Consider the following 25,721-nt stretch of genomic DNA (forward strand, 5'->3'; position numbering starts at 1 on the left):
CGTGCTCATTATTCTAAATTCCCTCCGCTGTCAGGAAAATGGTCACCACATGGCTGTTGCGAAGGAAACAGCCACCATGCTTCCAGGAGGAATGTTAAAGCAGTCTGGCACAGGCCAGCAGGGCAGAAACAGTCTCTCTCCAAGGCACTTTCAGATAATTACACCAAATCAAGAAATTTTGTTTGGCCTGTGTTCTGTTGTCCTCGTCGACATTTGCCTTTTAATGGGGACCATATTTCGAACGGAGGAGGGCTACACAGCATTGGCTCTACCCACTCTTGCCCCAGCCAAGTGGCTCTGTAAGGCCCTCCCCGTAATGTAACCAGCCACAGAAGTCCTGCCAGAGTCCTGCACTTTATGTATCTCATCCTCCCCACCTCCTTTGATCAGGGTCTTGGCTGGTGAATGGGAGGGAAGAGCGGAAGGAGGCGTAGCCTAAGGACTTTGACAGAGACTCTCTGTGGCTAGTGCAACACAGAGAAAGAGAAGTCTTAAGGCACCCTTGAGTGAAGTCGCTGGGGTGTTATGGTATGTTTATTTCTATGACACCTATGGGGGAAAGGAAAAGGAAAAGACCCACCCCCAAAAGGCACCTGAACTACTAATTTCAAACAAGAAAATAAAACGGCTTTGTTTTAGAGCAGGCTTGTCCAACAGGTAGATCGTGATGTACCGGTAGATCACTGGATGTCTGCAGTAGATCACTGGTAGATCATTGGCTCCCCCCAAAGAAGCTGAACAACTGGGGCTCCCCTAAGAAAAGCTCAACATTTTACCTCCTCCCTGAAAAAACTCAACAATGTTGACCTGAACCTCAAAAAGGGGGGTAGATCACTGCCAGTTTTTAACTCTGTGAGTAGATCACAGTTTCTTGGGAGTTGGCCACCCCTGTTTTAGAGAAAACACCAACATGCAATAAATGTATTTTTAAATTTAATTGTTGCTCCTTTTGCAAATCTACAAAAAACTGGTCTTGCTTGCCCATGCTCTGCCCCATCGCCCTCAGTCTACTACTCAGTCAGCCCCACCTGCCTGCCTTCTTTCTTCCAAGCAGCCCAGGAGATGGCCCTGATTGTCAGCCTCTTTACTCTCTTTACTCTCAGTATTGCCTTTGTCGAACACGTCAAGAAAGAGGACAGGGGCTAAACTGGAATGGGTTGGCGATGTTTGTCGTTGGTCCTGCTTTGGCTCCACTCATCTTTGGCCTATCTGCCTTCTGACCTACCAAATGGGCACCGGCCACCACTGCTGTATCAAAGCTTACTCAAAGCCGCTTCACATGCTGCAGCAAAGAACATCTTGATGTGGCTGCAAAAATCCTTTTTATTCACAACTGAGTTTGGAGAACAACAGAGCAGAAAGTTCTCTGAGCTTTCCTCCTCCATTAATATATAGTGCAATTACGGAGTCAGAGGACCACCAACTTTGGCCTCAGACACTGCAGGACCTCAGACACTTTGGCCTCAGACACTGTGTTAATGGGCTGTTAACGTTGTCTTTTATTTTCTTGAAAGTTGGTTTAAAAAGTGGCACTTTCCATTCAAAGACTCTGTTAACCACCACCCCCCGCCCCCACAGACGTGTGGATACGGCACCAGAGACGATGGTTACGGCTGCGTTCCTTGTCCATTGGAGAAGTTTTCTAAAGGCGGATACCAGATATGTAGAAGGCACAAGGACTGCGAGGGATTCTTTCGGGCAACAGTTATGACACCTGGAGATCAAGAGAATGATGCAGAATGTGGGCCTTGCCTCCCTGGGTAAGGATTTAATTATGAGCCTTTGGTCTCTTAACAAAAACTCGTGTTATGCTGAATGACATTAGCATATTTGTTGCATTCCTGCTGTTGGCCACACTACTTTCTGCATCCATTTAAGCGCACAATAATTAACTCTATGTAAATAATATAAGCACTTGGAAAAGCATGTTTTAAATCAAGGAAAGTAACAGATGCTATTAGAGCAAATGAAATTTAAAACAAGTGCCTTGCAATAAGAACTAGGAGGAAGAACATGTTTTTTTGATGTTAGAAGGGGAGGAAGCTTGCCCATATAAGGATGTCAATATAACTATAAACTTTAGACTACCAAATTATTGGAATTTTAAAAAGAAACAAAATGAAACCAGTGTTTCTTGGTTACCCTAAAGGAGACTGAAGTATCGCTCTGATAAGATGAAAAATCAACATGGTCAGAATATGATCCTTCATTATTTTATATGAAAAGTTGATTGCATCACTAGATCTTTATAGTGACGTTAAATAACACACCAGAGCAGTTAAATTTATTTTTCTTTCCCTAGTAAAAGTAAATCACTACTTTTTATTAATAAAGTATTAGGTTCAATGAAGCCATATTGATTTTAAAGTCACTTTTTATTATTTTTATGCTTAAAGCACTTTAACATTCATGGCTCTCCCCCCCCCCAAAAAAAAATATTGTGGGGACTATAGTTTCTTAAGGGTGCTGGGAGTTGTTAGCCAGTATAACCAATGGTCAGGGGTGTTGAGTGTTGAAATTCAACAACATCTGGAGGGCCACAGTCTTCCCACCACTAACATGATGCATAGGATTCCTGACCACGTGTCTGGCTGAATTGGCTCAGAGTCCAGCTGGTATCACATGTTCAGGTGTGTTGTCTTTTCAAAGTGACAGCAGGGTCACATGGAACACAGGGAGCTGCCTTCTACGAAGCCAGACCATTGGTTCATCTACTCTAGCACTGTCTCTATAGACTTTCAGTGGCTCTCCAGGGTTTCAGGGAAGAGTCTTTTTAAATCCCTGCTGCATGTGGTTACATGACTAAACTTCAGCACATCCCGAAATGTAAATTAAAAACATGTGTTCCTGCTTTTTTTAAGTCAAAAAATTACATTGGTACCTCTGGATGCGAACGGGATCCATTCCGGTGCCCCGTTCGCAACCTGAACAGTGCGCAACCTGAAGCGCCGAATCTGCACATGCTCGCCGTGCTTCTGCGCATGCGCGTGACGTCATTCGGCGCTTCTACGCATGTGCGAATCGCCTAACCCGGAAGTAACCCGTTCCGGTACTTCCGGGTTCGGCGCGTTCGTATCCCATGATGTACGCAACCCGCCCGCAGCAAACGTAACCAGAGGTATGACTGTACTAATTACAATTTGGATGTACAAGAGATTAGGGTCTAGTGCTTCCACACATCTAAAGCAGGGTTCCCCAAACTAGGGTCTCCAGCTGTTTTTGGACTACAATTCCCATCATCCCCGTCCACTGATCCTGCTAGCTAGGGATGACGGGAGTTGTAGTCTAAAAAAAAGAGAAAAAAGCTGGAGACCTAAGTTTGGGAAACTTCTGATCAAGGTGGAATCTACACACATATAAAAACCCTTCTGAAAATAAGCATTGAATTTTCTATAAGGCTCACCATTGCCATCTAGTGTCACATTGTATATTGCACTTACAACACTTAAAACATTTTATTTCCAGCTGTATAGCTGAGTCTTTAGAGCCTTGTAGAAGTTTCTGCTTATGGTTTACGCAAGCGCATTCCTATATGTCAGAAAGCACACAGGCCATGACAAAGAGCCTCACGTTCTCGCCCTGCTTGTCTTCTAAACTTGATGTTGTAGTAAGTTTTGCATAAGTTGCTCTCTCTCTCTCTCTCAGTCCCCATCTCTCTGCCCAGGAGGATTAGCCTGGAGCGGAATACTCAGCATGCCAGCAAAATCAAGGCAGCTGGTGCTTGTCTGGAACGTCACTTCTGTGTGTGTGTGTGTGGGGGGGGGTTATCCTTGCACAGAGGGTCTCATTTCAGAGACATGTCTTGAGCTGCATTGCAAATGCAGTGGACAAACTTATGTTGATTTAGGCAGTGATACCACCTCATGTCATGTACTCGAATGCTTGATTTAATTGCCTTTATGAGGGCAGCGGAGGAGAGACTGTTTCTAGTCAAGCAGGATAAAAGGGGGATAATGCCATTAAACGAGAAGCACAAAAATTTAAAGTTAGTGATTTCATCTTGCAAAGAGAGTGATTTACTTCTCAAGCATATTTGAAGGCTACCAACCCAGTTCTAGTGTGTGTGTGTGTGTGTGTGTGTGTGTGTGTGTGTGTGTGTGTTTTCCTGCCTTGTCCTTTCATTGCCTTGTCCTTTCATTGCAGTTACTACATGCTAGAAAACAGGCCACGGAATATCTATGGGATGGTTTGCTACTCATGCTCCCTGGCACCCCCGAACACGAAAGAGTGTAAGTATTGCCATTCTGATTTCTATTTAGTTGTATTGTGACTTAAGAGACCTCAAAACGCCGCCTGAAGTTTTCCTGAGCAATATGCCAGTTGACAAATGGAGCCTGCCTTAAAATGGAGCACACTTCAGCAACACAGAATGGAGGAGGGCACGTGAATCTCCATGGCTTTCTTTTCAAAATAACTTAGAGACGCCTTCCTGAATCTGGTTCCCTCCAGATGTTTCCAGACTACAACTCCTATAAACCTTGACCACTTGGCCACGCTGGCTGTGACTGATGAGAGTTGGAGTACAGCAACATCTGGCAGGTCCCATGGGGAAAGACTGACCTAGAGTTTTCGCATGGTGGTTTTTCATTTTGCTACTCCAAAAAACAATAGCTGCAGTGCAGAAGCCGCCAGTAGCAAGACAAGCAGATGCACAAAACCAAGGGTGGTATTCAACTAGCAGTTTCCCATCAGCACAAGGATTTCCGCTTCCCCCTCCTCTTTCTCCCGGTGCAAACCTTCCCCAAATCTGCTCCAGATTTAGGGGGGCATGGCGGGAGGTAAATTCCCAAGGTGCAAGCAGACATCCTAGTGCTTTACTAAACTTTAGATACAACCGCAAATGCACATGCTTGGCACCAGCTTCCACGGAGCCTTGTATAAGCAAGACCACATCCACAGAGATGTCCATCCTTCTTCCTCCTCCTTCACAAAACAGGCTTCCCAAGGCTTAATATTGGCAATCCATATAGCCTTTTCCATTTATTGTATCCAATGAGCTCAAGATGGTAAATGTGGTTCTCCCATGCCCCATTTTATCCTAACAACAACCCTGTGAAGTGGACTAGGTTGAGAGGCAGTTACTGGCCCAAGGTCCCCCAGCGAACTTTACGGCTGAGCAAGGATTTGAATACTGGTCCTCATCCAGCACTTTGAGCACTATTCACACTGGCAATCCTTAAGGAAGAGGAACTTCCTTAATGGATCCAAGCCATTCTACATATTTCAGTTTGTCGCGTTCCCAACATGAAAGGCCGACACGGGGTTATCTTCCAGCGTGGCAGCTAAAATGCACAAAGCCTTTTAAAGCCTTTTAAAAAGAATAATCCTATTTACTTTTTGGCATGTGGATCTAAAGGAAGGGACTGTGGTAAATAGAACATGATACACTGGAAAAAAAACAAAAAACTTTTTAAAGGCCAAATTATGATCTCCCAAATAGCAACGTTGTTTAATGGAAAGGCCGACAGACCTTCCGCTGTCGCACCGCTTATAGCTTTCTTCACAACATTCCTGCTGAATTGCGTACAGGTGGTTAAAAGCACACAACCCACATTTGTGTCCTTGAATTTCAGTCATCAGCATTTTGACGCCGAAATGCAGAAATTTCCATGTGTGGCGATTTGTCCTTGAGTTCCCCTGCATAAATCTTTTTAGAAAATGTGTGAGTCGTGGCTGCCCAACTAAGTGGTCTGGGTTGTAAATGATACTTGAACATTCATAGCTGAGAATGGCGGGAAAGGGAGCTTACACTTGGGTTTATTTGTTTCTTGTTATTTACTCCCCTGAAAGCCGGCATGTTGTAGAAGGAGTTTGTTTTAAAAGGTTCTCTGTTTTATTTAGGGCGAGAATAAAAAGGGGGAGTGGGGGAAAGCTTCATTAGAAAATGTGACCATGCAGCTTGAAAGGCTTGTTTACTGAGTCACACGGATGTTCTGTTGGCTTTTTTTTAATAAATCAAAACTAAGGTTTTCATTTACAATAAAAAAATCAAATTCTTAACAATACCTAAACCACAATCCAGAAAGTCACACCAATCATGCCATGCCATGCCTGCCCCCCCCCCAGCAAAGTTTAGCATTTGGGTAGAAAGAACTGTAAACTTTGATTCTCATTTTTCCAATCTTCAATTCAGTTCTCCGCATTTCTGCAGCAATTTGTGAATTTTCTTTTTTAAAATTTCCTCAGCACTTCAGTGAATTCTCATTGTTGCATAACAAGTCCTGCAAATAATCCAGAATTAAAGCTCTGTAAAGACTGTAAACACCCCTCCAGACTGGCAGGTATTTGTGGGTGTATTCTGCAACATGCCCAATAGCATCCTGAAATCTTCCCTTGAGTATAAATCCTAACTGATGAAAGACAGACAAAATGGGAAGAAAGCACACAAGAGCTTTCCTAACTAAGCCTCCAGTTCATTTGACCGCCCTAATTCACCGTCTTCAAATGTCCAGAACTATCAGGCTTATGCCCACCTAGTTTAAAGTCAGGAGATATACCAGTATATTGCATGCCTTAATATTTCAACACTGCATAAAAATAAGAACTATTTTGGTTTCAAATGAAAATGTCTATTACAAAAGGCACATACGACATTTAAGAACTAGCCACGCTTGGAAGGTACTTTGCTCTGTTATAGGAAAAACTCATTTGAAATCACTGAGCTATATGCTTTTTTTGGCCATGTTTCCAGCTCATATTTCTTTGCCATTGTCTAGAGCATTTTATATTGTGTAATAGTTCTTCGTTTATTTTTAAAAATGCATCTTTATTTAGAGCGTGCACATTTCTTTACTTCATAAGCTGCGAGAAGTTTTTCACGCACTACAAGAGAACTTAATTTCCTGCCACATTTGTCTGATGGAGCTGGGCCAAGAAAATTCTCAACTTCCTAGAACTGCAGAACAACATCAGTCATTTTTTCATTGGGGCATGAATTTAGCCAAATAAATTCTCCCATCTCGTATGCCCAATGTTATCTTTGCTAGAGATTCAGTGTCTTAAATGCTGATAATACAAGCCAATGCCTTTTAAACAATCTTAGAAGCAGGCTGAATATATATAATAAGTCTAAGGCTGCAAACCTGAAAGTCCAGTTGAAACCATTCGTTTCAACGGGAGCTGCTTCTACAAAAACGGGGGGTGGGCTTGGGGAGTTTAGGATTGCACTGCTGTGCCTCTTGTGTTGGTGTTCAGCTGGCACAACTCTAGGTTCGGAAATAAATGCGTGCCAAATGCGTCTTTCACAGCACGGCACCATAAATCCACATTTAGGTGTTTGACATTTGAATTGTAAGCATTGGCTTTTAAATGGATGGGAAATTCATGCAAGTTAAGTAACTGTGCTCTCAGTTCAGAAATGCATCAATTCATGGCTGAGATTTTACAAGCGTCACCAGGAAAAATTATGGCAAATTTGTTTATTTTTATTATGATAGGTGCAGGCGTTACCTCTGGTGCGTCAGCCAGTTTTCCAATTACTTCTGAAACAAGTACCCATTCTCCTTTCCAGCATGTGCACAAAGGTAAGAAAAGCAGCCCAGTCCTCCTTTTAGCATTTTCTTGAGTTGGCTTTTGGTATGTAATCCTGGGAGGCTGGAAGACTGAGCAGCCAAGGGAACAAGATGCCTTCTTCCCTACAGAGATGTGGGGTTGATGTGCCCAGGAGTCTGAGCTGTTTCTATTTAAACGTGTTTTTTTGTTTTTGTTTTTACTCAGCCTTTGGGTCTGTCAGGCTTAAAGTATGTGTTTTAATTTCATTTCACGGTTTTCTCATAGATCATTAAAAATATTTCTTCAGCAATCCACATGCTTCAGCAGAGATGAGTTTTACAATGAACTTTGAAAATGAGGTGTATTTATTGAGATGAAAAGTTAATTTAGCTCCTTTATCTCATCAAATGAGGTTTATTTGGATTGTGGGAATTTAGTTCATTTCAGCCATGTGATGATGTGAGCAATCTCTTTAGGTGCTAATACAGTCAGGTGTGTCATTATGGGGCACAGTCAAGGCAAGGGTACCAGGTCACCAGAAAATTGGTTTTTTTTGGGGGGGGGGAGTCATCTACTGATCCCGATTCAAAGGCTTGGTAATGTGTGTAAGGAACTCACAGTGATCATAACTTTGTTCGCTGCAAAGCAAGAGGCACTTTAGCCCATTTTAAACACAATTGCTAAGCAGGGCCAATTACTCTTGAATCGGGAACACATCCATTCAGCAAATCCAGCTCCACAAACAGAAAGATTTGAGACACTAATGAATATTGGCAACTGACTGCGGTGTTTCACCTTAGCCCAGAAATGTGTATCAAGAGTGTCTTTCAAACAAGCAAGTAAATTGCAGAAAAATGAAACAAAACCAGATGATTTCTCTGTAAGAGAGTAGCTTTTATATAAATGGGTTGTTCACGAAGGCTAAAGAAGTATTTTGTTTATTCATTTCAAAGTAACTGGGGAAGAGAATTTTACAGCAAATCTGTTTCTATTGAAGGTGCGAGTCTTACCTTTTCTGGAGTGTTCTAACTGGAAAACTTTGCTGGCTGCAAATGGGCTTTACTTGCAATTACTCATTAGTGGTGGTTTTCGGGGGGGGGGGGCGGGAACCCAACACACAACACTACCACTATGAAAAGGTCTGCATTGGCACATATGAAAAGTGAATTGCTTGTTTGAAAATTTTCAAATTCAGCAACATTTTGATACACTCACAAACAATTTAGGGTAGGGGAATCTAGTAGTGCAAGCTTGCTAACAGTTAAATGACAATTTCCTGAATGGGCAATTTCACCTGCAGGAGTGTGGTCTGAGAAATGTGCTCTGTGCCGTGTGTGCGGGGGACAGAAACAGTGGCAGAGCTTCATGCTCCGGCACCGGGGGGCAGAGAGCAGGCAGGGGCGGGGCTGGCACACGTTCTGGGCGCGGGGCACGACACCTGCAGGGGCATGGTGCCCAGCGTAGGTGGGAGGCAGCCGCAATGGCACCCCACCGGGATCGCGCTGTTGGGGATGGTGCACTCCCCCCGCACTCCTCTTCCTCCGCCAGTGGACAGAGGCAGTTTGAGTTTGAGTTTTAGGGCTAAGGAACCTATTTATGGAGCATTTATCCTGATTTCCTTGCACAAAGCTGAAACGGCAGTTAGATGATATTCAGACTTTATTGAGCATTCGTTCTAATTTGTTTACAGGGAGGTTATATGACAATGACCAGTCCTCTTGGTTTTGTTCCAGGGCGTTTGCACATTATCCCAGTAACCATTCCATTAATCCCACACTTTTCACCATCACTTTCCTAACTGCAAAAGATCCACTGTTGTTTTTTACATGGATATGTTGTGCTAGGGCAACAGAGAGCTTTAATCCATTTTAACTGTACAAACCCACCTTTGCCCGATGGACTTGAATCCACCCTGCAAATCCTGGCCACTTGGAAGCACCCTTAGAGACCAAACTGTGAGGTGGCTGGAGCAGGTGCATCCTCGAAACTGCTCCCTATGAGGACCTGATGTGTGTGATAAATACGTATTTGTGTATGCATGTGTGCATGTGTGCATGTGGGGACACAGACACACATGCAATACTGACTCTGAATTATAAAGACTACATCTGGCATTCTACTGCAAGTAAAAAACTGCAAGCTAAGTAAATGAAAATACAAGATGTTGTGACGTGGGGTTCGTGATTTCAGCTCTCTTGACATAATATGCTGGAGACAGTTCTCTAGTAACACTTCTTTATTAAAGCAAACAAGACTGAGCTCTGAGGGGAGGAAAGCTATATTTATAGGGACGGGGGACTAGCTAGAAAGGGATACATTTTGGAGGGAACAATATCAGGCAATCACAGTGCTGCCTTTTGGAGGAAACCAATAAGACACAGGATCCAAATACAGCAGCTTAAATGAACCAATAGTAGCTGTACCCTCTGGAACCAAAAGGCAGTTACTTTACCCTAAAGCAAATACATACAATAGTAATACAGATATAAAATCCTTTGACTCAATACACAACACAAGATTAGTGTTCTTCTGAGTCCAGTGGAGTTTATTTGCATGTTAACGTGCCTGACATTGTAGCCTTACACTATACAGTGGAACCTCGGTTTATGAATGTTCGGTTTACGAACGCCGCAGACCCATCTGGAACGGATTAATTCACTTTCCATTACTTTCAATGGGAAAGTTTGCTTCAGTTTATGAACAGACTTCCGGAACCAATTACACCCATGCTTCGGGTTAAGTACGCTTCAGGTTGAGTACTCCGCGGACCCGTCTGGAACGGATTAATCCACTTTCCATTACTTTCAATGGGAAAGTTCGCTTCAGTTTATGAACGCTTCAGTTTAAGTACTCCACGGACCGCCTGGAACAGATTAATCCACTTTCCATTACTTTCAATGGGAAAGTTCGCTTCAGTTTATGAACGCTTCAGATTATGAACAGACTTCCGGAACCAATTGTGTTCATAAACCGAGGTACCACTGTAGTCCTGTGCACGCCCTACTCAAAAGTAAGCTCCATGGAGTTCAATGAGACTTACTACCAGCTTAAGTAGATATGGGATCTCAGCCTTAATAATGGTAAAAGTGCCCCCCCCCCCCGATTATCCAGGCAGCAGATATGAAAAGTAAAGGAAGTGTGCTTCCTTTTTCAGAAATATTTGAGTTATCCTATACAAATGTGATTCATAATCGGTGACTAAGAGACAAGCTCATATGGTTAATACTTTGAAATGCCTTTAATGGGGTTGCAGCCACAGCTCTAATAATCTGCCTCTGTGTTTTCAGGCGACCTTTCCAGTCAAGGACACCTTGCAACTGCTCTTATCATTGCCATGTCAACTATTTTCATAATGGCAATCGCTATTGTCCTGATCATCATGTTCTACATTGTGAAAACCAAAACTTCGGCTCAAGGTAACTGCCCGTCAGTAAAGAGAATTCTGACTTCTGAGATGCTGTGATAGGCATCTGCCGAGAATGGGTTTTAACAAGAGGTGTGCTTTTAAATTCCAGCTTGCTGCACTAGCCATTCTGTGAAGACCGTAGAAGCCCAGGCCAATATGCAGGGAGAGAAAAAAGAAGTACAAGGTTTGAACAGTTTTTTTAATTTCTGCCTTTTACACACATCAGATCCCACACGGCTTAATTTGCCCTGAGGTGATGCCCCGTGTTAATTTAAACTGTAAACCGCTCGGATTCAAATTCCATTTAGCAGAAGAATAATTGGGAAGGCATCTATGTAACCTTGAAAACATCCTTCTGCCTGCAATCCCTTCCCTGACTATTTTAAGGCTCAGCACCACAATTCGGTGATTTGTCCCAAAACACCCATACGCAGGTGCCAGCGAGGGAATTACGTTCACAACTGTGATCCGTTGACCGTTTCAAACCCTTTCCCTCCTTTTTTTTATTTGCAGAAAATGTGGTGATTTTCTCAGAGAAAGATGAGTTTGGAAAATTAACTGCAACTCCAGCGAAGGTTGTCAAGAGGTATGTGACAGAAAAACAAGCATGCTGATAGCAGGGAAGGAGTCGACAGGACATGACACTTAACTCTCGACAGTAGGCAGCATTCCAGCCAAACTAAAGTCAGAGGTGTACATACAGAACGGATTAAGTTCGTAAACCGAGGTACCACTGTATCTACGATCACATCCGCACCACATATTTAAAGCACATTTATATCATTAATAGTGGCAGGCAGCTTCCCCCAAGGAAAGCTGAAAACTGCCGTTTACCTCACACAGAGCTACAATTCCCAGCTACAATTAATAAAACACAGTGCCCAGGGTTCTTCGCAGGAAGCCTTGTGCTTAAAATGTATGGTGGATGTGACCTAGATCTCTAGATAGATGAGTGTGCACACAGATGCACCTAAGAATCTCTTAGGATCCAGGGAGGATCCTGAAACCTGTGGAAAAGAGACCTGGAGGGGCATATTTAGACCCAGGCTTGAGGTGCCTACGGTCTTGAAAGCAGAGAGAGATCTGGAAGGAAAGTTTATTTACATTAAGTGGGTGGTGGAGTAGGGCATGAAGGAATTTGTCGCAGGAAAATGTGGCAGGACAAACACTACAGTGGTTTGTTTGTTTTTAAAGGAAAGGATTGAACATCCGTCAGTTGATTTGAAATTAAAACTACAAAGAGCTAAAGCCCTGGTGCTCAGGTGGATACAAGAATCCCTTGCGCCAGGCTCAGTCACCAGTAATTCTATCTAATGTGAGGCATCAATCCATGCATATACCCTCCAGTATTTCTCTGATGAAAATTTCTCTTTTTTTTTTTAAAAAAAAGAGGTGCCGGAACTTACCATGAATGCCTTCCTAGTTCTCTTTGAGTACCCATCTGAGAGATGCTGGAACTTAATTCTAGTGAGTTCCGGCTAAGAAAAAGCCCAGAGGACATCCTATTCCATACTCTCATTTTACGGATGCAAATAGGGACGTCCTAAGGAAAAGCGGGACATTCCGGGGTCAAATCAGAAACTGGGGTGACTTCTGTAAATCTGGGACTGTCACTTGGAGAGTCTTGCCCCTGCCAGCAAAGGAATATAAAAGCTCAGTGGAAATCAACAAGCAGGTCACTCTGAAGCAGGGAGCTCTCTGGCCTGAGTGCATCAGAGTTTTCCACACCTGGAATAGACGGCTGGTTTGGGGTGAATTAGAAAAGCACAGAGTAGGCAAACTAAAGTATCTTACTGGGCATTTATTTCCAGATTAGGATGCAATGGAGGGTATGAGAGAAGAGGGCTCCCCCCCCCCAGAAGCCCTGTTGCCTCATGAAATCGCATTGCAACACTTTGCAAGAACTAGGCTGAGCCTATTCAGTAAAGACCATGCATATATATTTAAAAGATGCTGGAATCACCTATGCTATCGTTTAGAAAAGCAACCCGTCTGTTTTTCCTCCCCCTCTTCCAGTGAAAATGATGCTTCTTCAGAGAATGAGAGGCTTTTAAGTCGTAGTATGGACAGCGACGAAGAAGCTGCGATTGACAAGCAAGGGACGCCGGAACTGTGCTTGTTGTCTCTCGTCCATTTGGCCAGAGATAAATCTTCCACAAACAACAAATCCACTGGCGTAAGTCTCACCTGGGAGACTTTGGGTCAAGTGCCACTTCCCCGTCTGCTTGAGCAGCTAGCTAGCTGATCTTCCATCAGGCATTGTTGGAAAGGAGAATACATAAAATATCATTAACTTCTGTGGCATGGCCTCAGTGAGAGCCTCCATTAGATAATGGAGAAAGACCGTATCCAGTTTTTAATCTTACAGAGTTATTGGGATTGAAAATGAAATAGCAAAACAGTTCTGACTGAGCTCACATATTTCATTCATATGAAATATGCACATGTTCATTCATATTTTAGGTAGCTATTGAAAGGCAACCCCTGCATCTGTCTAGTCTGTCTAGACAGCTATCCTGGTTGTCCAGGATTTCAGACATGGTTCTCTCCCAGCCCTACCTGGAGATGCCAGGATTGAACCGGGGATCTTCTGCACAGAAAGCAGGTATTCTGCCAGTGAGCTACAGTCCCTTCCACATTGTCTCCATGTCCTGGAATGGTTACAGGCACGTGGCTCAGGTAAAAGGGTAGCACTAAGGACCCCGCTGCTCCCTCTCATATCTATGAGATGTTGCAATCCGTGGAGGGCTGTTGTGGGACCTTTATGCAGCTGGCTGTATTGCCAATACAGCAGTACTGTCTAAATGAAGCTTGCCAAAAAGCTTTTATGAAACCAGTTTTTTGCTCCATCAGTTCTCCTCACAAGATTCATGGCAAAGCAGGCTCTTCATGGGGCCACTAACTCTCAGTTTATATAACCCTCTTTCAGGAGGTGTAGGTAGAACTGCTTGATTCACCACAGATGTTTGTGCCCTATGAATCACATGGTCTCAGGCCATGATATACAACCGTGATATTTTATGTATTCTTCCTGCAAAATCTGGTCAGTGTCTGTTCAAAGAGCAATTAAACGCTGGAAAATGTTAGCAGAAATGTCCAATTGATCCAAGGCAGAGGATGATCTACTTCAAGGGATAGTGGACCTGAACAGACTCCACATCTGTTAGACTTTTAACTCGCCTGTCACCTCAGCAGCATACTGTACAGCATGAAAGCCCTTAGTCCGGTCATTAATTTCACAGAACTAGCTTTCCTATGGAAGCTTCACAAATGTAACTGAAGACGAAACAAAGATGTTTCTGTAGTTGGCTCCTGTCAAAGGAGGACACACTAAGACAGGATCGAGACTCAAACTTTGTATACTTTATTACAGGCATCCCCAAACTGCAGCCCTCCAGATGTTTTGGCCTACAACTCCCATGATCCCTAGCTAACAGGACCAGTGGTCAGGGAAGATGGGAATTGTAGTCCAAAACATCTGGAGGGCCAAAGTTTGGGGTTGCTTGCTTTATTATTTCGTTTTCAATGCCCCCTGCCCTCTTCTCAGAAGTATGCGGATGTTATAAGCCTCACTGATGAATGCACATGGGTGTGTGGGTGTGGGTGTGGAAGGTGTACTACCATTTGCCTGTGCCTGGGGCAGGTATGCTTCGCATGCACACCAGCCAGAGGTGGAGTGCACTCATCCAGCACTCGCTGCCAACGATGCTGGGCAGGTGCTGGTGGGTGCTCTTCAAGCTCTGCTCCACCAATCCTGTCCCTGCTGGGCAAGCGCTCGTGCGCCAGGCAGGGGGCAGAGGGCGCATGATGGGGTTCTCTGCAGAGGGTGTCTGTTTCATGCACTCCCCAGATTGTGCGCCCGTGAAAACGGGCCCCCCTGCCCCCCCACACTACGCCACTGCTACCGGCCTACCAGTGGGATGATCTTTCTTCCCACGGGGGCCACATTATGTGAGTAGAATTGCCTTGGGTTCACACACCTTTGGCTCATATTAAAGATTCAGCAGCCTATTAAACAATGCAATTATGCTCGTGTTGACTTTTTTAAAAACACAAATTTTGTTATCCTGCTTGTAACGTAACTAGGGAAATAGCTATATGGGTTGGCAATGGAAGGCCCACCCTGGCTACTTGAAAACTGTATTTAGCCACACTTCTGATGTGAGTTTTCACTAGACAATGCCCGGGGGGGGGGGAATTAGCATGTCTCCACAGCTACAAAAGCTAAAAGCGGGCTTTACCATCCCCATAAAGACCCCACCACCACCAATGAAATTCATAGGAATTAGCGTTCTGCACCCAATACCAAATCCCATTCTTTATAGGGAATCGTAGAATAAACACAACTCCTTCCCCTCTGCTCATCAAACATCTAAGGATGAAGGTCCACTTTAAAATAAAAATAATCTTTTATTTTTCCTTAGATACAAAGCCGGCGGAAAAAGATACTTGATCTGTATGCCAACGTATGCAGCGTTGCAGAAGGTGAGTGAAAAGAAAACACATTCATTTATAGCCACATTATTTGCTACATAGCTTCAAGATGGCTAATATGTCACAGGCAATAGATTCAGAGAAATCCAACTCTGGAGGTGAGGTAATTTTGGAAGCAATCTGTCTGATCGGCAGAATAAAGTATCACCCAGTGCTATAGTTAAGACTAGCGCTTTGGCCTGAATTCCTATACACTTTTACTTGCGAGAAATCCCACTCAAGTCAATCAAGCTTCGAAAAGATGTATGTAGGTCTCACTGCATGACAAATATGTTAACAGCCCTTCACAGCTCTGCAACCAATTATATATATATATATAAAGAGACACTCCTCCCGCCATGTCAGCTATGATTTATTGCCCCTTATCAAAACTTGTCCTTTACCTGTGACATTTAGAGACCAACACAATAAATATACCATAGAGCTTTTGGCAGGAGGAAGTGAGGGAAAGCGTTGCTTGATTACTACAGCACTTCTTTTCTTTTTAAGCCCACTTTGGTTGCAAGATTCTTCAAGAACATAAGCCATAGCAAGATATTTACGGTCTGCGAGAATAAACCTAAAGCCACATAAGCATTTTTCTTTCCAGAAGCATTTGCATCTGTTCCACCCCCAACCCTGCTTTTCCTTTTTACCTCAGAAGATGTGTTTGGGAAATTCTCTTGTTTTTGACCTCAGGATAAGATGGGGAAAGTGGTAGGCCTCACTAGGAATTTCACCCTTTCCTTGAAATATATGTCAGCCCTGAGGTGACAATATTTTTTTTTAAAAAAAATGGGGTTTTTTTGTTGGGGGTTCCAGTGCTCTTCAATGGACACTTTTTGCTTTTAATGAAAACTGGAAGCTTCAACCTCTCCTGCAGGTAGTGCCAGATTTACAGTGGTACCTCTACTTACGAATAACTCTACTTACGAATGTTTCTACTTACGAACGGAGCTCCGTCCGCCATCTTGGATGCGGTTTAGATAGGGTTGCTTCGACTTACGAATTTTTTCTCCCAATGCATTCCTATGGGATTCGACTTACAATTTTTTTCTACTTACAAATGTGTGTTCGGAATGCATTAAATTCGTAAGTAGAGGTACCACTGTACAGATAAGCTAAACAAGCTATAGCTTAGGGTCCCACTCTCTTCGGGGCCCCCAAAAAATAAAAGGAAAAAAACTGTATTAATTGTATTTCAGTTCAACATTTATTTTGATAAAATACATATTGGCTTTAGATACCAATTAGGTCCATAAATTACCATATATTCAACACAAAAAACAGTGACAATTTGTTGTTGACAAAGGACAGCTGGACATATAACGGGCCCCATTACCTTCAGTAGCGTAGGGCTTCATCAAACCTAAATCGGGCCCTGCCTGTAGGCATAAGACCTCCCAATTAAAATTTTCAGCCTAATATGAAGGTTGGCTATCAGCTTATGCCAGGAAGATGCGGAAAGGAAACAGCAGCAAAACAAGGAAGGGGAATGTGCTGGATTAATTGATATTATTTCTATTGCAAGGTGAAATGAAAGTAACAGAAACTAATAACCTTGTGCTGGAAGAATAATCAGTGTGTGGGAAAACACATGCAACAGTAAAAAAGGGGGGGGTAATTTCATAGATAACTTTAATACTATAAAACAAATATGGATAGCTCAGTTGGTTAGAGCAGTGTTTCCCAACCTTGTGCCTCCAGCTGTTTTTGGACTACAACTCCCATCATCCCTAGCTAGCAAGACCAGTGGTCAGGAATGATGGGAATTGTAGTCACAAAACATCTGGAGGCACAAGGTTGGGAAACACTGGGTTAGAGCGTGGTGCTGATAATGCCAAGGTTGCAGGTTCGATCCCCATATGGGACAGCTGCATATTATTGCATTGCAGGGGGTTGGACTCCATGATTCTCAAGGTCCATTCCAACTCTACAATTCTATGATCCGATGAAAAGCATTGCGAGTACACGTTAATGTTAATAAAGAAATATTCTGAATATGGAGAACCTAAGGGCCTCTAAATGTTGTTGGGCTACAACTCCCATCATCTCTGGCCATGGGCCAAGCTGGCTGGGGCTGATGGAAGTTGGAGTCCATCACCTTCTGGAAGGCCACAGGTTCCTTAGCCCTGCCTGGAAGAGGCACTACATGTCAAACATGGAGAAGAGAGCTCAGTAAACGTGACCCTCTAAACTTTCTTTTTAGGCCTCAGTCCCACAGAGCTCCCGTTCGATTGTCTGGAGAAGACCAGCCGGATGCTCAGCTCCACGTACAACACCGAGAAAGCCATTGTGAAGACCTGGCGCCACCTCGCCGAGAGCTTTGGACTGAAGCGTGACGAAATAGGGGGCATGACAGACGGCATGCAGCTCTTCGACCGCATCAGCACAGCAGGCTACAGTATTCCAGAACTGCTAACAAAACTAGTGCAGATTGAGCGGCTAGATGCCGTGGAGTCTCTCTGCGCGGATATCTTGGAATGGGCTCAAGTGATACCTAAACCTGATCCAGTGGTGGCCTCGTGACATGTGTCTCAGTTGCCTTCATTTCAAGAGGATATGGATTCCAAGAGCAATGGGACTCACTATGGAATGGAATCTGAAAAGCATGGATGGCCTTCAGATTTCAGTAGCATTTTCTGTTGTTGCAAGTATAAATCGAGCCAAGGATTTTTACTGGTTCATCATAAAAGAAATGAAAGAAGCTTCACTGGCTGAAGACTTCTTGAATGAGACTGACTTGGCCTGTTAAGAAGATATTGTTGTTCACTTCAGACTCCTTTTACAAGCATAGATACAGATCGGCCTGGCAGTATCATTGCAGGCTCTGAAGAAATCTGATGTAATCACTATGGTTTAATTTTGTCTCAGTCCTCAGCAATTAGTAACGACTATCAGATATAGTGTTGCCTGATACAGATAATGTGAATGTCAGTTCTACTAAATCTAGCATTTAACCAAATGTCAGTTTCCTCTCAAATAACATTAAGGATTAACCATTTTTTAAAAAATCATGTGAGGTTTTGACGACATAGATTAGTTGGATGTGTGTTGAAATTAGACCAAGTAGACCACAAGAGTCCAGTTTATTCAAAATTTCAGCGTATGCTACAGTCTTGGCATATGTGATCCACACAGACATTTCAGAAATATTGTCACATATACTAATGGAAATATATGTCAATTATAAAATTAGCAGAATTTATTTATGAATATGCTCATACACATACATTAAGTACAAATATTATTTTGACCATCTTTTATGCTGCAGAAGGGGGAAAAAAAAATAGACCTAAGCATAGAAGTATGTGGTGACATTTATTCTATCTTCAACTAGATCACAACCGAGGTAGGAAATAATAACGCCTCAGTCAATATTGCTCATTTATTTGTTCAAATCATCTTTAGATTTAATGAAATTCTTTACCATTGCAACCCTTTCAGAGAGGGTATTTTGAAATGCTACTTCTGTGTTGGCTACAACTGTTATGATTTCAAGGCACTGACTAATCAGATCAATATTGATGGGCAGGTTTCTCTGAAAGACCACAGTCTGGTTCATTTTCATGTTTTGTCATTACAAGAATGAGACTGTGTGAGCCTCGTTGCTCCTGCTCCCCCTCCCCTGCCCCAAGGCATGAAGAGACCAAAATCTCTTGCTTTTGAGCTAACCACAGTTCATTGTTCTGCCTGAACTCTGGGACCTATCGTTCATTCTAATCTCGATGAATACAAACCAGAATATCAGACTGTGGTTTGGTGCTGGTTTGATTTAATGACCTCAAATTCAGATAGATGTAGCAAAGAACTCTAAAAATAGGTGATTTATCTCTTTCTGCAACTGGAGAGAGGAGAAGAAGATGGAATAGGGAGCACATGATAAGCCACTGTCACTGAAGTGGGTCAACGTGTTCGCTGTTACCAGAATTTCCCAGTATGTGTCCATGTGCAGGGGAATTTTGGACATGTATTTGAGTTTGCCCTCAGTTCATATGGGGCAATGGCGAGATCCAACAGTGTGACCAGTGCTCAACATGAACTAAAAGCATTGGAGAATGTACTTCAGAATCCTTTGGGATTCTACTGCAGATGTCCGAAGCTTCTCAGAAGGGGTCAGTGTGAACCGTATTAAGGTGATAATTAAATAACTACTTACAAAAGTTAGCGTGAGGTGTGGTCTCACCATTGTAATTACCCCATTCAATTTAATATATGTTTAAAATAAGCAATATTTTTTTCTCATTTGAAAAGTAGAAAAGAAACAGCACATTTCTAAAGATCAATACATTTTTTTTAAAAAATGGCTTTATGCAATGATCACAAGAACTACCTAATGTTGCTGGCAGACTGTCCATGAGCAGGTAGTTAGGCCTAGGGCTCAGATGAGGGCTATCTCCTCTCAAGGAAATCCGTATTTTTCTTGGCATGGGGGGTCCTCGTGAACTCATAATTACAGAGTCCAGGGGCCAGGGGCAGTTTAATTAGCAAGTTTATTAATTTACCGTTCAGTTCTCCACAAAGTGCTGTGCTGGCAGATTTCAGTAAGTTATTATTATTAAAAGAAACACCATGTCTCAAAAAGCAATATTTTTTTAATTAGAAGTTGCATGACTGAGCAAAAGTGATATAGAACTATAACTCATTTTCTTTAAAATTATAACCAGCCCTGCCCCCTGCCTCTTCAGCTGCAAACAAGTGGCAATCGAAAGACTCCACTCTAATGGGTTCAATGTGATGAATATTCAATGTTGCCATTTAGTTTTCCCATGTGTGGTACCCAATTTGTTAGCCTGTGAGCTTTGGATTTCTAACTATATTTTACTATCTCCGAAATGTCCTTTCCCCTCTGAATAATGATGAAGAATACCTTGTGTAATTAATTTGCAAATGTGTAATTTGATGACAGTTCATTCCTCCCTGGCCAGTGCAGTTTCCTGAAGCTTTGAAGCATTCTACCACATAAAGAGAAGCCCCACTCACCCACAACTATCAACTTGAGTCAGTAGCTCTGAAATGATGCAATATGGTCTAGATCAGACATAGAATCCCAAAGGGTTCTGAAGTACGTTCTCCAATGCTGTCTTAGTTCATGTTGAGCACTGGTCAGACTGTTGGATCTCACCATTGCCCCATATGTTTTTGGACTGCAGTTCCCATCATCCCTGACTAGCTAGCGATGATGGGAGTTCTAGTCCAACAACAGCTGGAGACCTAAGTTAGGGAATCCCTGGTCTGGAGTCTAGTGCACAGGTTTAGCTTCCAGTTGTAAAGCTCAGAGGAAAGCTATTCCTGTGCACTGTAGTCAACTGGGGAGGGGCCACTGCTTCTTGTGCAGAGATCGGTTTCTGCAAATGTTTGTGCTCCCATAGTTTGGTTTGCAGAAGCCCCAAGACAAAAGTCCGGCTGCAAGCACAAACCTCTTCCTACTTGCAGAACACAATTGCTGGCTTATAACACCACATGTGGTCATTTTCAGTTCCTCATTTTGCAGCTCTGTACTTAACATAAACAGTAAACCTCTCTTTCCTACCCCAGTTCCTATCTACACTGTTATTTTACAACTTAGAAAGGTAGCCTGCTTTGGTTATTCTTCCACCTACTTCACAAAAAAAGTACAGTAATTATTTCCCACCCCCCTCAAAGCTTTGGGAACAATACGCCATTGTGCAGTCCCAGCATGAACAAAGGCCTGGTTCAAATTATTTCATTTTGCATACAAAAATTGTTTTCTTGCATTAAATCCCCTCCCCAAATAAATAATAGGGTCGGGGGGGAAAGCGAAGACTAATTCTGCACTTCTGCCAAAATGTTTCTATTGTAGCAATCTTGTATATATAACTTATTATTGTTGTACATTATGCAAAAAATAAATAAGGTATTAAGATAAAGCAATGCTACATGTGTGGTGATATTTTTGTTAAAAGGTTATACAGTTTACTTTTTATATCTACATCGCTTCTTGCCTTCCCCTCCAGGACTATTAACCAATTTCAAACTCGTATATTCAACGACCAGGATCCAAAGAGCTAATTAAGGCATGCCCAGAGACTGCGCACTAGTCCTATGGGTTTTGTTTTTTTAAAACTAACCTAAACTAAACTTTTCCCTCTTGAACAGCAAATCCTTCTAAAAGCCATCAGAGAAGTGCTTTGAGGGCCTTCCTCTCTGTAGGGCTCTGCACCCTACACCACCCCAGAGCAGTATTCTGTTCCCTCCTTCCTCTCTTCCATCACTGCAATACAGGCACCTATATTGTTGTTGGACAAGATGGTTGGACAGTGTTCTCGAAGCTACGAACATGAGTTTGACCAAACTGCGGGAGGCAGTGCAAGACAGGAGTGCCTGGCGTGCTCTGGTCCATGGGGTCACGAAGAGTCGGACACGACTAAACAACAACAACAATATTGTTGCTAACCATTGCTGATGGCCCTTCCCATTTTTAATATTGTTCATGTTTTTCATGATTCTTAGTGCTGGATCTATTTACCACGTAAACATAATAAAACAGGCCCCTGATGTTGCTGCCCTGAATCCTGGATGAAGATTCGTGCTGCCAGTAACAGCATCTAGGCATTGGGTACCAGTTTGCTTAAGCAAACTTAAGGGTTTGCTTCTAGGGGGTCGGAAGCACAACAGCAGACTGACAACCATGGGCGCACCCAGGGGCAGGGGGGGGCAGCTGCCCCCCCTAGAAGCTAAAAAGGAAGGGGGGAAAGGTATAAATTATAGCTCGTGCTGCGAGCTGTAGCATCACACTATTTTTTTCAGTGCAAAAAGTGGCCGGCAGGGAAAAGTGGTTGCGGAGTACCGCGTGACCGCTGCCTCCCCTCCGGGGGGCGTGGACATCATAGCCAGGCAATCGCGCGAGGAGGCGGCACACGTTCCCGCCTCTTTCCCCTCCCACCCGGCTCCTGAGCTGCTTTGGCGGGGAGGAGGTATGCAGTGCACAGAAACGCCGTTTACCTTCCTGCTGTAGCGGTACCTATTTATCTACTTGCACCTTGACATGCTTTCGAACTGCTAGGTTGGCAGGAGCTGGGACCGAGCAACAGGAGCTAACCCTGTCACGGGGATTCGAACCGCAGACCTTCTGATCGGCAAGCCCAAGACTCTATGGTTTAACCCACAGCGCAACCCCTATTATCAGTCAGGGCTCCCTCCATTCCTTCTAGTTACAGGTAGGTAGCCGTGTTGGTCTGAGTCGAAACAAAATAAAACAAATTCCTTCAGTAGCACCTTAAAGACCAACTAAGTTTTTATTTTGGTATGAACTTTCGTGTGTATGCACACTTCGTCAGATACACCGCTGACGAAGTGTGCATGCACACGAAAGCTCATACCAAAATAAAAACTTGGTTGGTCTTTAAGGTGCTACTGAAGGAATTTTTTTATTCCATTCCTTCTGTTCTGCGAAGGAAGCCATTCCAAAAGAATTGAGGAGCTTTGGGCTCATGCAAAGTGACTTAAATGCCTCCCTAGTTCCTCTAATATCTCCTTATAGACCTCATTTGTCTAAAAGAAGGTGGAAATGCTCACATTATTTGCTGGGCCACCCCGAAAGCGAGGGGCACCTCCCTATACAGACAAGAGGTATACTATTCACATCTTACCAGGCACCAGACTTTTCAACAGATTAATCTAATTCTTTGTCACTGTTCTGTTCCTGGGGGGTGTTTTTAAAGGAAAAGCAGCAATTAAATAAACTCCCATTCTGCCAGTCGGTAAGTTGCCATGCTTACATCATAAAGAGAGCGGGTTATCTTATTAACGAAATAACCTGTGGGAAATGTGCCCACTTTCTTTGCGGCTGTCTCCGCTTGAGAGAAGTGGATCTTCCCATTATGTATTTATCTCTAATCACCAAACTCCTGTGAAATGAGGAGGATGTTTAATGAGCCATCGTTGGCTCGAAACAAACCAACTTTTCTTTGAATAGATTCCATACAGCCTTCTAAATCTCTCCTCGGGAACAAAATAGCTTCCCACCCCCCTGCTCCCATCTAGTTGATTTTTATCTTAGCCCACACACAGTGGGACTGGGATACATATTTCTGAGACCTCGAATTCTAAATCCAGGCACATCTGCTCCTACTGGATTTAACTTAACCCAAAGAAAGTTCCTAAAATGAACATTATTCATGCCTCAGATGTTTCCCCCAAGAAACAGTAGAAGGCATGTCTTCTACTAACATAACATGAAGCTTACATTTTAAATGTTTTCTTGCATGATAAATCTACTTTTAATCTGAATAACACGTTATCCAGACATACTTGTACTGAAGCCCTGAAGAAGCTAGTACAGTAGTACCTTGGTTTAAGAACAGCTTAGTTTATGAACAACTTGGATTAAAAATGCTGCAAACCAGGAAGTAAGTGTTTTAGTTTGTGAACTTTGCCTTGGAATAAGAACATGCTCCGCTTCCAGTTGAGTGTGTTCCATTTGTAAATTGAGTCCCCCACTGCTATGGGAAAGCACGCCTTGGTTTAAGAATGCTTTGGTTTAAGAACGGATTTCCAGAACGGATTAAGTTTGTAAACCAAGGTACCACTGTCCAAAACTGAACTCTGGTAACTATCAGTTGTCATTTTTGTGCCTTTGACGCCCAGAGTTGCAATCCTAACTCCACATACCTGGAAGTAATCCTACTGAATCCAGCAGGGCTTACTTATGAGTAGGCATGGTTTGGATAGCACTGTGATGTTCTAATGAGAATTGAAATCAATGGGTCACCTCCTTACAGAGATGAGACACTAAAAGTATGTTACAAGTATTCTCCAGTTCCTGAATTGGTCTCTTTGGTTTTCTGGTATTGGGTATTGGCTTGGACCAATAAAGATCCGAGGCGGAGATTCAAAGTGTCAGAATTAACGGATGTTCCCACAATAAAACTAGCATTCTAAGTACCTCCATTATGGACAGTAGACAAGGAGGCAAACTGTCTTCTGCATGGGATAACTGGAGATTTTTTTGGGGGGAGGCCCTCACAGGGTAGCCTGTTTCTCCAAGCACAGTTCACTACACAAAGAAAACGAGGTGTTGAGGAAAAGGGCTCTAGCCCAGCTTGCTTGTTAATATACTCACATTTTATGCCTAGAGAATGGATTCATTATGGAAGAGTTTTCAGTCCTGTGAGCCCCGCAGCTGTAACCTGAAATGCTGCTGTCCAAAGAACAGCATAGCTCATAAGGACAATTCATTCCTCAAATAACCAGCCCATCTATTACAATCATCTTTAAAGGGATGTCTCCAAACTCCTTGCCTTTGGAGGTGACACAAGGGCCCGCCCCAAAAATAGACCATTCCTGGTTGTAGTGGTTTTTTCCAGAGGGATTATTTTCTTTTCGGTATCCAGTGAAAATATTTTTTATTACCAAGGCTTCCAGTAACTGTTCGTAGGCTGTCTTATTTACTTTTTTAAGATGTGGAATTACACTAGTTCCAAGATTTCTTCACCTAGCAAAACGTGTGAAGTCAAGTGGCAATTTAACTATTTGTTGCCATCGCTTCAAGTCGCAAGTGCAAAAGGTTCTCTCTCGTCTCACTGCCACAAATTTGAAGGGAAAACTTTCAACATGCTCCACGTAACCCACCAAAATGTTAGAAACTACCTGCCCAGGCAGACTCTGAATAGAAGATGAAAGGCTCTGCATCAGATCGTCAGTTTCCTGAACAAATCAAATCCTAAGGGTGAAAAAACCTGCTCAGCTTATAAAGGCTACACTTGTGACAGCTATGAATTACTGAGTTTTGCTCACAGCTCTTCTTTAATTTGATCTGATAAATTAAACCATACAGAACAGTGACATCCATTGTGAATGAAAGTTCTAAAGGGGTGGGGGGGTTGCTATCGCCAAGGGCATTTCTTAAGTTTCAGTTAAATGCATCTGCTAAAACGGTTTCCATTAATTTATTGTTAAAAACACACACACACCACAGAATGCATTTAAGTAAAACTAAATCATACCTAAAAGAGGAATTGCTATGAAACTATGAAAGGACATATCTAAAGGCTGGTAATTCTTCCTGTACAGGTTCCAGAATGAGCAGTGCTCTCGAGCAAACTCTTCTAATCACCTGATGACAAAATTTATTGATTTTTTTTAATAATTTTTTTTTTCAGCATAACACAAATTAAAATTAATTATTTATCTCTTCTGGACTCCCCCCCCCCGGTTTCTAATGTCTCCCCTTTGTTTCAGTACACAAGATGTGTAAGGAGACAAAATTCATTGACCTAAATAACATACCTGTGAATTCTGATTGGGGGTGGGTGGGGTTGAATTCTGATTTCCAAAAAAACCAAACTTTTTTTTTAAAAAAAAGTAAACTATTTTATTAAAGGTATAT

At 42.8% G+C, this 25,721-nt stretch overlaps 1 protein-coding gene across 2 annotated transcripts in view; it reads left to right on the forward strand.

The window, feature by feature from the left end:
* EDAR (ectodysplasin A receptor) overlaps nucleotides 1-21,265 on the forward strand; it is a 78,370-nt gene extending 57,105 nt beyond the window's left edge. The window contains exons 4-12 of one of the 2 annotated variants that reach the window (XM_060273400.2): nucleotides 1,579-1,760; nucleotides 4,144-4,229; nucleotides 7,437-7,523; nucleotides 10,779-10,907; nucleotides 11,007-11,081; nucleotides 11,411-11,483; nucleotides 12,914-13,073; nucleotides 15,322-15,382; nucleotides 17,580-21,265. In XM_060273400.2, the coding sequence (XP_060129383.2) occupies nucleotides 1,579-1,760; nucleotides 4,144-4,229; nucleotides 7,437-7,523; nucleotides 10,779-10,907; nucleotides 11,007-11,081; nucleotides 11,411-11,483; nucleotides 12,914-13,073; nucleotides 15,322-15,382; nucleotides 17,580-17,899 (1,173 nt within the window). In that variant the 3' untranslated portion in view covers nucleotides 17,900-21,265. The remainder of the gene's footprint in view (nucleotides 1-1,578; nucleotides 1,761-4,143; nucleotides 4,230-7,436; nucleotides 7,524-10,778; nucleotides 10,908-11,006; nucleotides 11,082-11,410; nucleotides 11,484-12,913; nucleotides 13,074-15,321; nucleotides 15,383-17,579) is intronic. The other variant, XM_088667574.1, reaches the window with a different exon arrangement.
* The last annotated feature ends 4,456 nt before the right edge of the window (nucleotides 21,266-25,721 follow it).

The sequence above is a fragment of the Zootoca vivipara genome, chromosome 4 (assembly GCF_965207765.1).
Source record: "Zootoca vivipara chromosome 4, rZooViv2.hap1.1, whole genome shotgun sequence".
In the NCBI taxonomy this organism is placed as follows: Eukaryota; Metazoa; Chordata; class Lepidosauria; order Squamata; family Lacertidae; genus Zootoca; species Zootoca vivipara.